This window comes from Apaloderma vittatum, unplaced genomic scaffold (genome assembly GCF_000703405.1).
Source record: "Apaloderma vittatum isolate BGI_N311 unplaced genomic scaffold, ASM70340v1 scaffold1726, whole genome shotgun sequence".
In the NCBI taxonomy this organism is placed as follows: Eukaryota; Metazoa; Chordata; class Aves; order Trogoniformes; family Trogonidae; genus Apaloderma; species Apaloderma vittatum.
In genome coordinates this window covers 12,522-26,773 of record NW_009719784.1, presented here as the reverse complement: position 1 = coordinate 26,773, position 14,252 = coordinate 12,522, and the positions used below count along the sequence as shown (strand labels likewise).

General features: G+C 47.4%; 1 protein-coding gene across 1 annotated transcript; it reads left to right on the top strand.

Moving 5' to 3' along the window:
• Window positions 1–601: 601 nt before the first annotated feature.
• On the top strand, window positions 602–12,327 carry TENM4 (teneurin transmembrane protein 4; the record flags this gene model as incomplete). Its single annotated transcript, XM_009870755.1, has 2 exons — window positions 602–744; window positions 11,307–12,327. Coding segments are annotated over 2 exons (902 nt in total), but the record flags the coding sequence as incomplete, so codon positions are not given.
• Window positions 12,328–14,252: the final 1,925 nt, after the last annotated feature.

Here is a 14,252-nt window from a genome sequence, read left to right as displayed (position 1 = left end):
CTTTACACTGATTTAGTACTCAAACTACACCTTCTTCTGAAAAATGCCAAGAAAACTCAGGATGGAGGTGGAGGTGCCATGGAAAAGGCAGAGGGTATGTCCAGAGCCTCTTCCACGAGCATCTGCTAAATGACCGTGCTGTTCGTCCTGGCTCACATAGCTCTGAATTTAGTCTTCAGCCATCGGTCCTTTTGAGAGTCCTCAGGATGAGAAGTATTGTGGCTGAGATGTTTGGAGCTGACTGTGGGACTTTCCATTGGGCTGGAGCATCTCAGCTTCCATTAGTGTGTTTTTGCTCCTGCTCTCCCTCCACCTGCCTCAGACCAGTGCCTGGCTCCTGCTAACAAAGGGCAGACGTGGAGCTGGCTTTAGTTTGGGCCATTTGGTCACTGCCAACGCTTCTGTTTCAGAGCTGGGAAAGTAGAGAATTGGACTGTGGTTGGAAGTGGAAAGCCGAGCTTTGGTACACGCTTCCTTCAAGGACCATTAAGACCAAATCATCATTTTAGCCAGGCACCGTGGGCTCCTCCTCTGTGCCTTCTCCAGGGCAACCCTGCTTGAGAGATCAAATAATCTGATTTATGCTTCTCTTCCCTTCCAGATGTCAACAGCTGGCTGCTCACCTTCGGGTTCCAGCTACACAACGTCATCCCTGGCTACCCCAAGCCAGACATGGATGCGATGGAGCCGTCCTATGAGCTAATCCACACCCAGATGAAAACCCAAGAATGGGACAACAGCAAGGTGATCTGTGCAACTCCATCCTGTACCTCACTCCCTTATCAGCAAACTTGCCGCCTTTACGTAAAAACCCTCTATTAGTGCGTTTCCCCAGATATACTGGAAGATTGAGTCAGTCCCCATTAACAGTAATGAAATCTGACTGAATATCCCATTTTAAGTTCCTTACTGCCATGGTGCTTCTTCCTATGGCATTTTCTGGTGGTTGCTCAATGAAGGGGACTGGTTAGCTCAGTCAGTAGAGTGTAGCACTAACAACGCCAAGGTCACGGGTTCGATTCCCATTCGGTCCCCATGTGTTGCCTGATCTAGTCAAGAGGTGGCGTCCCTGGCAGCAGGGAGGCTGAATTAAAATGATCTCTAAGGTCCCTTCCAACTTAGACCATTCTATGATATAGGAAACAGTGTGTTACTGTTTCTTTCTCCATCAGGAGACCATGTTAATGCATATTGCAGGCTAAGTTTAAGGCCTTTGCACCAAGGATTTCTGGAACAAAAAAAAAAAAGCAAATCTTGATACAGAATCTCTTTCTACAGATTTTTCACTTCTAGAAACTTATTCAGTCCATTTTAAAATGTCTTAAACAACAAACCCGAGTACTTCCCTAGGAAACTGTTCTGCATTGCAATGAGTTTCACCAGAAAGAAGTTTTAGATGACAGTGAACTTTCATTTCAACCTGACTGAGTTTAATCCCAAATCACCACGTCTTGCTTTTAAAACCAGGTGTGCATCACAAGCCATTTTGGTAGATGCCGGCACAAAATTCATTGATGAAATCAGGAAGAAAAAACCTTTTGCAGTTCAATCATTTTCCCCCGTTCTTCCTGCTGGGAATTATTCAGGTGAAAGATGGAGGCAGTTAAAGGTTAGCACACTGGGTCAGGATCTGAGAGCCTGAGGTTACTCCCAGCCTTACTGCTCTCGGTTGTATGGCCTTGAAATCAAGTCATTCACCTGTCAGGATACTCTCTCATCTCCTACCCTGATTTTATTCTGGGGTTGCTTTCATGTTTTTAATCCAAATCCTCCTTCATCTGAATTCCTGCTTGTTGTTGCTGTGCATTCAAACATCACGACAGCAGTGAGGCACCAGTACGCTTGGGGAGATCAGAGTGTGCTCTTCACATTTTTGCTAATAAGATGATAACAGTACGAAGTGGAATTGATTCCAGCTGCCCTCCGCACCTCTTTATCTATGAGTTCGCTGAAATTTCACTGTCCTGCAGCAGATTCTTGAGGTCCCCTACGCATATTAAACTGAGAGATGAAATACATTTCTCGGAGCACTCAGAGGTGTGAACAAGATACTGTGCATTCATAAAACAGTCGTGTGTCAGCCCATCCTTGATACTCAGCCTCATAGCGATGGTGAAGACAAGCTAAAATGTACCAGCTTCAGCTTCAACGAGAGATTTGCGTTAAGACTTTACATCACTTAGAGTAGGACCAAATGCACTATGCCTTTTGCTACTACCATGGCTGAGCTAATGCTTGAAAACCATTACGGCGCAGTATCCTGTCGTGTTTTGGAGCCCAGCGACTCCTTTTTTTGTTTCTCACTTCCTTGGATTAAACAATAAAACGCTAGCAGAGATAATTTCTGTAATGAGAAATAGCCTCGGGATTTTTCCTCCTCTCTGGTGTGACGCTGTGTATCCAGGCAAAGCTGTACAGAAGGCAAACAGGGAAGGCTCATTCAGAGACCGCACAAAAGATTGTCTCTGAATTGTTTTGTGCAGTAGATAACTCTCATAGAACCATAATAGAAATTATAATTATTTGTGATATTATTATTATATCACTATTTCATCATTAGTTCTTTATTATTATTAGACTTCTTGAATAGCCAAGTAACTTGAGTGACAGCTTGGGATGAGGACTGACACTCGCTCGTACAGGCAGCTGAGCTGGAAATAAAACCAAGGAGCCCTTCCTTTCCATCCACCCAGTTTTAGGTGGATCTTCCTGAATGAGGAATAAGAAGAGAAGAAAATCTCCATATCCCCTTCAGGTTTTTAAAACAAGAAGCTTCAGTGAGGACCTGTTTGGTGAAAGAGGGCTTCACACAGCTGTCGTGCTTCCAGATGAGTCGCTTTACGCTGAAGTGTTGAAAGGGGGAATTTAACCATTGCAGGCTGTTTCCTGTTCTTCCCTGGTGTTATGACAGCAACAAAATACGAGCGTTTTTATTTTAGTCTACAGTTGCAGGATCATGCTGTGATAGCTGGAGGCTCTCGAATGCGATAGAGCAGGATTCCTTTCCTTTCTGTCATACTCAACATATTGTAGGCATATATTTGCATAAAATAAATTCGTTCACATAGAATGATAGAATCATGGAATGGGTTGGGTTGGAAGGGCCCTTAAAGATCATCTATTTCCAACTCCTGCCACAGGCAGGGACACCTCCCTCTAGACTATAGTACCTGACACATGATCCATTTTTAACTAAGCCTGTCCATGCATCCCACACCGATGCTTCACATGTAGTTCTGTTCACTCCCAGCCCTCCCAGTCACACGGACACACTCCCAGAGACAATCCAGCCCTCCTTCTTACCAGATATCTCTGCATTTATTGATTAGACACATGGAAAAAGATATAAAATATTGGATATTTCACATAGCAATTGACAGAATTAAACAAAGTTAAATGGCAGCACAGGAAATACAACAAGGTCCATTCTGCTTGCAAGCCAGGGGCATTCACTGAATGATGTACCACAGCTTTCTCATCTCCCTGTCTTCCAATTCCTGATTTCTCTGAGTCATAAGCCTCCTTGCGATAGACTCAAAGTAAATTTGAGTTACTCCTCTGGCTTCACTGATCAAAGCCGTGGCAGAGCAGATTGAGTCAGTTCTTTTATCAGAGGGGAATGAATAGCAGGAGCACAACAGCAAAGCAAGTAACTCCACATAGACAGCTGCTCGTCAGTGCATCACCAGAGGGCCCTCGCATCTCCTTCCAAAACATTGCTGGGACTTGCCTGGCAGGGCTTGGGAGATGGGGGACATAATTCTGACTTGGAGCATCCACCAGCTCAAAACTAGCTAGCGTGTCTTAAACCTCGCGCTGACCCCCCTGCAGCTTTGCGGTGATATTTCAAATCCAATTCTCACTTGTACAGCACTTTCCCCTCCTCCCCTCCCTCCTCCCTGCAACCATGAGGCTGTCACTAAATTATTTGTAGAACAAGTTCAGTGTTATTGGCCATCAGGGGACTCTGGGTGACCTCTGGCATGTTGTGGAGCTGCTGCACCTGATTCCAATTTCTATTTTTGTTGTTGTTGGGGTTTTTTTTTCTTCCCTTTTGTCTTGTTGAACCGTCAGGTAATTGGAGCCAGAACAACCTATTTGCAGGGAGGGGTGTTTTGGAGTGGGCGCTTACATCGTTAACTACATCGTGTTATTAACTACCCTTCTCTCCATCCCATGAGCACCACCATGCCTGCAGGCAAGGTCCTGTCTTTGGCAGTGCCTGTTACGGGCTGTGCTGGAGGAGCAGCTTTTGGCATCCCTTATGAAGCAGCATTTTGGAGACAAGGGCTGCTCGGGGACGCTCAGCCAGGGAGGGAGCTGCAGGGCTGTGCTTCCTGGCACAGCTTCTCCCAAGGACAATCTGTCAGAGAGCACTGCTCTGCCAGCGCTCATCATTCGAGGAGGGCATCCTCGCCGGGTGGATGCTTCGTCCTGGGCTCGGGCCATCATGTTGCCAGCCCTTGGTTATGTTTTGCGAAAGTTGTGGCCAGTTTTTACTGGATCTGATGCAGGGACAGGAGTTAAAGTCTCCAAGACGTTAATCCCTTGAAGCTTTATGAGAATAGACAGGCAAGAGAAGGAGACAAATCCTCTTATTTCCCCACAGATGGAAATCTCCTTGATGAGCTCATCTTCGTTATCCCCCCGCAGCTGTGTGCACTGGCAGGGCAGAGGAGAGGCTTCTTCCCTAAGCCCGAGAGTTAGCACTTGTGTATCGCTCCTTGCCAGCCAATCAGCGTTACAGCACTGGCCTTGCTGGCCAATCACTTGCCTCTGTGGACCCACTTGCATTTGTGATTGGTGGGTTGCTAAGCAGGCACGTTGCCTCTCAGCCAACCAGCGTGCAATGAAGCCGTGCTGAAGGGGAGGTGCCCAGGAGGCTGTTGTGGTTGATGGGTTCCTCCTGCACCTCCACCAGCTGGGAGTTGGTGGGGCACATCCAAATGGGGACTCGTCCTCAGGTGATGGCCAAGAGGAGTAGAGGGAAGAGGCTAATTTCATAGAATCATAGGATGATTTGAGTTGGGAGGGACCTTAAAGATCATCCAGTTCCAACCCCGCTGCCATGGCAGGGACATCCCCCACTAGATCAGGTTGCTCAGTGCTCCATCCAGCCTGGCCTTGAAGGCTTCCAGGGATGGAGCATCCAAAACCTCCTTGGGCAATCTGTTCCAGTGCCTCTCCACTCTCAGGGTAAAGAACTTCTTCCTTAGATCTAGTCTAAACCTATGCTCTTCCAGCTTCCACCCATTACCCCTCGTCCTATCACTACAGGCCCTTGTAAAGTCCCTCCCCAGCCTCCTTGTAGGTCCCTTCAGGCACTGGGAGGCTGCTATAAGGTGTCCCTGGAGCCTTCTCTTTTCCAGGCTGAACAAACCCAGCTCTCTCAGCCTGAGAGAGGTGAGGTGTTCCAGCCCTCTCTCCGTCTTGGTAGCCCTCCTCTGGACTCGCTCCAACCGCTCCATGTCTTTCTTGTGTTGAAGTTTCCAGAGCTGGACCCAGCACTGCAGGTGGGGTCTCACAAGGGCAGAGCAGAGGGGCAGAATCACCTCCCTCGACTTGCTGGTCACACATCTCTTGATGCATCCTGGGATATTTCTGAAGAATGGTTTTGTTAACAGAGAGCTGAGAGGTAAAGAGGAAGGAATTAGCGGTGAAGATTATTTTGGAGAAGTCATAACTTCCAAGCCTTATGGTAGAAGTGGTTCTCTGTGTTCTAAACCCTGTGGTGGTAAGAGAAGCACCTACCTGTGTATAATGGCACAGGGATATAGAGAAACTTGGAAACATGTTCACGTATTTCACGTCTTGGATCCTTGATGGGAAATCAAAGCTTTCAGTCTCACACTGGAAGGCAGAATTTAAAAAACAACAGATGATAGTATCTGGCTCTGGTATTTCGAATCCTCAAGAGATGCCGGCAAAATGCAAGAGGCTATTGAGAGATCTCAGTAGTGTGACATTCTCTTGAGTTCTGTGCAGCAGCAAGCAAATGATGAAGGTCGTTCTCTTCTCTCCAATGGGTTGTTACTAGATAAAGTGAAATGTCACCTAAGGACATCTGATTAAAAAAAAGACTGTGAGGAAAAAACCAAACCCAGCATATTTGTCACTCGGATCTAGCAGCAAATATTGAAATCAAATAACTATGAATTCCCTTCTTTCTCCCATAAAGCTGTTTTTATAGGTATCTTGGTTTACAGTTGCTAAAAGCAGCAGCATTTTTTAGAGCATGCCACATGCCGCTGCAGCCTTGGATGGAAATTTTCTGTTTCTCTTCTGTGCCAGTTCATTAAAATGAGTTCTAAGATGAAACAGAAATGGTAATTTCAAAGTCAGGGATACACTGCCTCTTTGAACTGCATATAATCTGTTTGCCCTCACCCCTTAATATTCACAGCAGAGCATACAAGCTAGCTGTGCTCTGGTTTGCCTGAATTTGTTGGTTTTCCTTTTTTTTTTTCCTGTTGGATGTGTTTGCTTTTCCTTTTAAAAAAGTGCTGCTCCTAAATGTGCTCTTTGATCAAAGAATTGCACTCCAAAGGTCATTTCAAAGTCAGCCTGGGCTCATTTTCAAGGTAACAGAGATGTGTTTAGCTATATGTATTTGGTTTTTTAAAGTGATCATGATGTTCAGCATTAGAGCTTTGTGTGTGTCTCATCTCCTACTTCCCTGCATGATAAAAGATGGGGAGAGGCCAGAAGGCCTGCAACCAGTACCCAGTGGAAAACCCTTTGGATGTGTTTTTCTTCTTAAGACACCTAAATTTAGGTCTCCAGCTGTGAACTTGATATCCAAGCTTCCATTGTAGCCAGCAGACATCTGCAATGGACTCGGGTGCTGGTGCCATTTGAGATATCCTAGAGGTTCCTACACTTCCTCATGTCTACAGCATAGATTACCTGCACCCTTCTAGAGCAACAACTGGTAGCCTAGGGCTCCCCACGGCATCGAAACTCGTGTCACCCATTTGGGTGACTCATCAAAGGACAGTTCAGGTGATCAGTTGCTAGGAGCTAGGATTGAATTCGAGACTTAAGGCACGTAGATGTAGATGTCTCCACGTGTTCTAGATGTGTGTGCCCACTGCAGTCTGGGTTGGACTAGATGATCTCTAGAGGTCCTTTCCAACCCCAAAACATTCTATGATTCTATCATTTAGTTCACAGAGGCAGTGGAGCTCAATTAAAGGGCTTTCCACCTGCTAAGCATTAATTTTAGACCAAGCTGAACACACTGTAGGCTCCATTGACCATGCAAAGTAGAGGTTTGATTCAGTTGCCCACACAGGAGCCAGGTGAGCCAAGTGGCTTCCAGATGCTACTCCAGTAGGACAGATATCTCCCAGAGCTTCTTTGGTTTGTCGCTGTCCTGTGTGGATGCTGAAGTCATCCTGGGGCATCTCAGATCACGGTAGACATCTGTGCATGGGCAACTGAAACAGTCCTGAAGTCAACAGCAGTCCTGAAGTCAACAGCAGTCCTGAAGTCAGCACTGACTCCCATGGCTTGGATGAGCATATGATCTGTTGGATAGAGCACTGGCTGGATGGACGGGCCCAAAGAGTGGTGGTCAGTGGAGTTAAATGCAGCTGGCGGCCAGTCAAGTGCAGAGTCCTGCATTTTGGTCACGGCAACCCCATGCAGCGCTACAGGTTTGGGGAAGGGTGGCGGGAACACTGTACGGCAGAAAAGGACCTGGGTGTTCTAACTGACAGCCGGCTGAAGATGAGCCAGCATGTGCCCAGATGGCCAAGAAGGCCAACGGCATCCTGGCCTGTGTCAGCAAGAGTGTGACCAGCAGGAGCAGGGAGGGGATTGTCCCCCTGTACTGGGCACTGGGAGGCCGCACCTTGAGTGTTGTGTCCAGTTCTGGGCACCTCAATCCAAGAGAGATCTCGAGGGGCTGGGGCGACTGGAGAGGAGGGCGACAGAGCTGATGAGGGGCCTGGAGAATAAATCTTATGAAGAACGATGGAAGGACCTGGGGCGGTTGAGTTTGAAGAAGAGGAGGCTGAGGGGAGACCTCATCACTCTCTACAACTGCCTGAAAGGACGTTGTGGAGAGGTTGGTGCTGGTCTCTCCTTACACGTAATCAGCAATAGAACAAGAGGGAATGGCTTCAAACTGCAACACAGGAAGGTTAGACTGGACAGTAGGAAAAGTTTTTTTCACAGAAAGTGTAGTCAGACATTGGAACAGGCTGCTCAGGAAGGTGCTTGAGTCCCCATCCCTGGAGGTGTTTAAAGGTCATTTAGATGTGGTGTTAGGGGAGATGGTTTAGAGGTGAGCTTTGTAGAGTAGTTAATGGTTGGACTCGATGATCCTAGGGGGCTTTTCCAACCTGAATGATTCTATGATTCTGTGATTCTATGATTCTATGCCGTGGATGGAGACCAAGAGGGCACCAACAAGGCAGTTGGCCTGGTATCCTGTGTGGGTGTCCTGAGGCAAGAAATGACAGAGCCATTGCTATTAGATCATGTGTAATCCCTTCAACTTCCAAGTCCTGCCAGTAGTAGGGTGGTTGCTGTTTATTTTCTTTCTAAATGGCATCCAGATGAGCAGTGGAGCTGTGGAAGTTGTGTGACTTCATATAATATCAGGAAGGCAATATGCAACTAGATCAAGAAAAGGTCCAGTATTCTATTATTGGGTCATACATGGGGGGGAAAAAAGAAAAAAACACACTTTAAAAATCAGGGTTTCCTTTTACGGTGGGCAATTCCTGGTCTGAAATTCAAAGCTATGGAGAATTTGACCATAAAATGGAAAACTGAAAATTACCTCAGGCCAGAAGGTCCCAGGTGGTAGGTTGTGGAGCTCGAGGAAGGTAGAACACAGCTGTTGGCTGTGATACTTGTTGTATCACAGCATGTGCCAACTAGGCTATCATCAGTCCTGAATTAATGGCAAACCCAAGGACACCATCTGCCCTTAGACTTTGTCCTCACAAGACTCCCTGATCTCCTTTTAGAGTATGTGTCTACAGCTAACTAAAAGAAGTCTAAGACCAATCCCTAGCCCTGAGGCTGGGTAGGGGGACCACCTAGAGTCAACCCATATGACAAGAATACCTCCCCATTTAAACCTCTTTTGAAGAAGAAATAGCTAACCCAGGCTCTGCAGTATGCACTTATTTAGAACAGTAGGTGTTTCGTGGAGCCTAGAAACCTAATTGCTCCGTGTCCGTCATCGGTGACATCTACATTAATTATATCCTTTTTTTTTTTTTCATAATTAGAGCACTCGTGCAGTTGGAAAGGGAGCTGAGCTTGGCTCCCCAGCAGCCCGTTAATTATATCTCTCTCCAGGCTGTGTGCAGGATTCCCCCCCAGGCAGTATGGGGAGAAGCAGAAAGAGTTCCTCTTTCATAGGTGACATGATCCTGCTCCAACTTAATCAAAAGGGGGAAAGGAGGAGCTGCGCCAGCCTGCTTGGTGCTTTGAATAAAAGTCAATCCTGGCTATTTTAGTGCTTTACAACCCAAAAATGTGCTCTTGAACTTGTGCGCTTCTGTTCCTCTATGATTTTCTCCTATATAGGTCAAAACAGTTTCTAATCTCTGAGTGAGCTGCAGTGCTAAATCCTTTATTTTATTTCTTTAATGCTTCAAGACCCTTCCCTGCAAACAGCCAGCATGGAAATGAGTTTATTTCCCTTTCCCTCACCGTGTTACAAGTCTTAGTTGAGAGGTCGACACCGAAACGCCTGTGTCATCTGAATGGTCTTCTCTCACCCAGGGAAGGATGGGAGCCTTTAGCTTGTGGACAGTATAAGCTGATGTCCTTGTGGACGTTAAATTTCCTCAAAATAATTTGAGTGCAGCAAACTCATCTTTGTAGCCTGTTTTTGATCCTGTATGTCATTGAACCAAGCCATTGACAGTGCCAGGAGAGTTTTGCCATAGCATCCTCTTGCATTTTTGTGAAACTGGAGCAAATGATTGCTCGGGAAGAGGGGGCCTGTGAGAAGCCTGTGCTGCCGTGAATTGATGAGAGCTTTTCCAAAAGACATTTTGCAGTAATGATGAGCTGCTGAACTGCCGCATGCTCGCTCCATTGTATGCTCACAGCAAAAGTGACTTTGCATTATGCGGAACTGCAAATGATTCAGGCTGTTGTCTCTCAGCAGTTTTGCTTCAGGATGAGCCAAAACTGGAGCATCAGGTGTGGCTGGCCTCAGCTCAGGGAGCCTGGCACATCATAGAGGGTTTGCAGGACATACTGGAGTGTGTCCAGAGAAGGGCCACGAGGATGCTCAGAGGCTGGAGCAGCTCTCCTGTGCAGACAGACTGAGAGAGCTGGGGCTGTTCAGTCTGCAGAAAAGAAGGCTCCAAGGAGACCTTATTGTGGCTTCCAGGATCTCAAGGGGGCTACAAGAAAGCTGGGGAGGGGCTTGTTAGGACGTCGGGCAGTGACAGGACTAGAGGGAATGGATTGAAGCCAGAGATGGGTCGGTTCAGATGGGACGTGAGGAAGAAGTTCTTCCCCGTGAGGGTGGGGAGACCCTGGCACAGGGTGCCCAGAGGAGCCCCGGGAACAGTTTGCCCAGAGAGGGGGTGGCAGCCCCATCCCTGGGAGTTTTTCAGGCCAGGCTGGATGGGGCTCTGGGCAGCCTGATCTAGTGGGGGATGTCCCTGCCCATGGCAGGGGGTTGGAACTGGATGATCTTTAAGGTCCCTTCCAACCCTGATACACTTCTATGAAATGGGAGTTAGATTTAGGGTCTACCTTGAAGTTTGAACAACCTGCTTTGGCCGGGTTGAAAAAGGGTATAGAGGGATTATGGCCACTTTTGAGGATCATAGCTGTGGCTGCAGGGCTTTCGAAGATGGCACAAGGAGCGCACAGAGTGAAGTTAAAATGAGTGGAACTTTGACAAACGCTTCCACGCTTTTTCACAGAAAAACTGAAAGCATTTTGTAAAGCATCATGGCCACCAAATGAATAATTTCTTATGTGCAGAGGAAGAACACTGAGGAACAGATTAATTGCACATCCAAACTAGACGCTCCGGCCACTGAGACAAAAGGTCCCTTTCTATCTCTACATCCTTCAGTCTCCAGGATAAAATATAGTTCTGTTTATTGAAACAATGAGCATCAGGGGGAATAACCTGCCAACATGTCTCTTCCATTAAAATAATTAAAAATCGGAAAAAAGGTGGTGAGGAAAAAAAATGTAGCTCCTCATTAGATGTTTCCAGGTTGTCCTGCTGGTCTCCAGCACACTGATAATGCCTTTGGGTCATCAGGCTTCTTCTTCTAACATGTCTTTCTCTTCTTTCTCTCCCTGCTCAGTCAATTTTGGGGGTCCAATGCGAAGTGCAGAAGCAGCTGAAGGCCTTCGTCACTCTGGAGCGTTTCGAACGGATCTACAGCTCGAGCATCGCCGGGTGCCGGCACGTCAAGAAGAACAAGAACTTTGCAGCCGGAGGCTCAATCTTCGGCAAAGGGGTCAAATTCGCCATGAAAGACGGGCGCGTGGCCACCGACATCATCAGCGTGGCCAACGAGGACGGGCGGAGGATCGCGGCCATCCTGAACAACGCCCATTACCTGGAGAACTTGCACTTCACCATCGACGGGGTGGACACGCACTATTTCATTAAGCAAGGGCCGTCGGAGGGCGACCTGTCCATCTTGGGCCTCAGCGGCGGGCGGAGGACCCTGGAGAACGGCGTGAACGTGACGGTGTCACAGATCAACACAGTACTGGGTGGAAGGACTAGACGTTACACGGACATCCAGCTCCAGTATGGCGCGTTGTGTCTAAACACCCGCTACGGGACCACCTTGGACGAGGAGAAGAACCGCGTCCTGGAGCTGGCCCGACAGCGCGCCGTCTCCCAAGCTTGGTCCCGGGAACAGCAGAGATTGCGGGATGGGGAGGAGGGGATTCGCTCGTGGACAGAAGGGGAGAAGCAACAAGTGCTAAACACGGGCCGGGTACAGGGCTACGACGGTTATTTCGTGATCTCAGTGGAGCAGTACCCCGAACTCTCAGACAGCGCCAACAACATCCACTTCATGAGACAGAGCGAAATGGGCAGAAGGTGACAGAGAGGGTCGGTGCGGTGACTTCTTGCCAAAGACAGCTACTCTTTTGTGGCCACTTACCTGACTGTGTTGTACTCAATCCTTTTTCTAAACCGAGCAAGGCGGGGAGGGGGGGTGGAAAATAGAAAGAGAAGGAACAATATGGTTGCACTGTAACTCATGCAACATACTTTTTTTTTTCCCCCTCTTTAATTTGGCCTTCACACATTTTTTCCAACGAGCAGAAGGTATATTTTGCCCTAGTGTGATCACAGTGAAATTTACTGTCTCGTCTTTTTTTTCTTTTTTTTTTTTTTTCCTGTTGTTGGGTTTTTCTCTCCCTCCTCCCTCCCCCTTTTGTGAGGAATTTGAAGTGGGGAGTCGTCAACGTGCGTCCTTTAGGTGTGAAGTGCGAAATGGGTGTCTGTGCTAACGTGTGTCATCCTAACCCTTCTGGTTTGGGGCAGGGACAAATAGCCTTCCACCCAAAACCCACGGGGAGCCCGCGGCGTGCTGGAGAGCTCTTCCCGGGAAGAAAGGAGATGGAAAACGACGCTGATTCCGATATTCCGAAAGCGACCGTCCGAATCATGTGCCTCAAAAGAGACCTTACAAGTAGTTTTCACGTTTCACTTTGGGACATAAAAGTGTTTTTTGGGGGAGCTCCTGCTGAGCAGAAGTAGATTATAGAGGCAAAGGAGCTGATTATATTAACTTGCAAGATGATTCTCTTCCTTCCTGAACTGGAATAAAAAAAAAGAAAAAAAATCAGTCTTTTTTCATTATGAGAGTAGATACTTTTTGGGTTTTTTTGTGTGTGCGCAAATCCTGGTTTTAGTTAAAAAACCTAGCAAAAGCCAAGAAAGGGACTCCTGCTCTATTGAGGAAAGCTAAAATAAATCCTCTCTCTCGTACGTAGAGCTGTTCTATAGGTGGATTTAATGCACCCATGTTGTACATTTGCTAATGGCATAACTTCATTAAATGTATAGTGTTTCAGTACACGAGGCTATGTGTTTAACAGTCCACTGTGCTGTATCTGATAAAACCAGTTGGTTTTTAGGAAGCTGATTTGAATTTAAAAGTAGTTATAGTATCCCAGTGACATACCACTGCAAATTAGAGCAAGTCAAGCCTTGCTTTTCCTGATTCTGGAGCTTGTATTTATTGGCTGGGAAACGCAGTTATGAGTAGCACGCTGGCAAGTCGTTTATGACTATGGCAGATAAATGTCTCCCGGGGACTTTGGCAGCAGGGATTTTAAAATGTTTAATAAGTAGCAACAGCTTGTGCGTGGTGGGACAAGAAGGGGAATATTGGAATCAACCCTCTCGCTGCTTCTTACACGAGCTCGAATAAATCGGAGAGCCTGCTTGACTGTTAGCGGTGAAGAAGGGGGAGGTTGAATGGAAATGCCCACTACGGAGGGGACCAAGTGCTTTAATAAGAAACTGCTGACAAAGTTGCTGGGCGTGCTAATGTAATTTGTATTCACATAATCTCTGTGCTCTGGTATTTGCAAGAGTCCTTGAAATTCAAGGGAACACAGAGATGAGCTTAGAGATGAGGCTCTTCCCTGCTTGAAATAGCCCTGTGGTAGCAAGGGCCATTCCTGCAGGCAGAGGTGTTGCCTCACCTCTGCCTGGAGCTCCGGCTCGAGATGGCCAACCCTGGTCCCACATAGACATCTCCGTCACACCTGCACATATCCTGACTCTACAAGCTCTCACCATATCTCTCTCAGAATATCTCAGTCTTGCTTTGGGTTTTTTTAATTATTATTCCATCCGCGTTTTTTATTCCATTCCCAATTCTTCAGAGAGATAACCCGAGACGTGCAAATCCATGCCAAAGCTGATTCCTTCCTCAGAGCCCTACAGCGCACCCATGTCCTCAGAGCGCTCGTCCCACCACTGCTGACATCCTCCAACACAGCCTGAGACTTCTCCACAGGCTCCAGCCCCTCCAAAATAAAGCGGAGGCGTGTGTTGGGCACGCAGTCCTCGAGCAGCAAAACTTTGGCAGCCCCAGCGCTATCGCGGTTTCCCCGTAGGTGCCGGCTGCCAGCTCCGTCTGCCTTGCCTGTCTGTTCCCCGGTGCTTGCCAGGAGGAAGGTGATGGGATGGAAATTCCCCCAACAGACTGTTCCTCCTCCCATTCCCAGTCCCTAATACCTTTGACTTGCATGGCCAGAGATTTGGCAGCCGC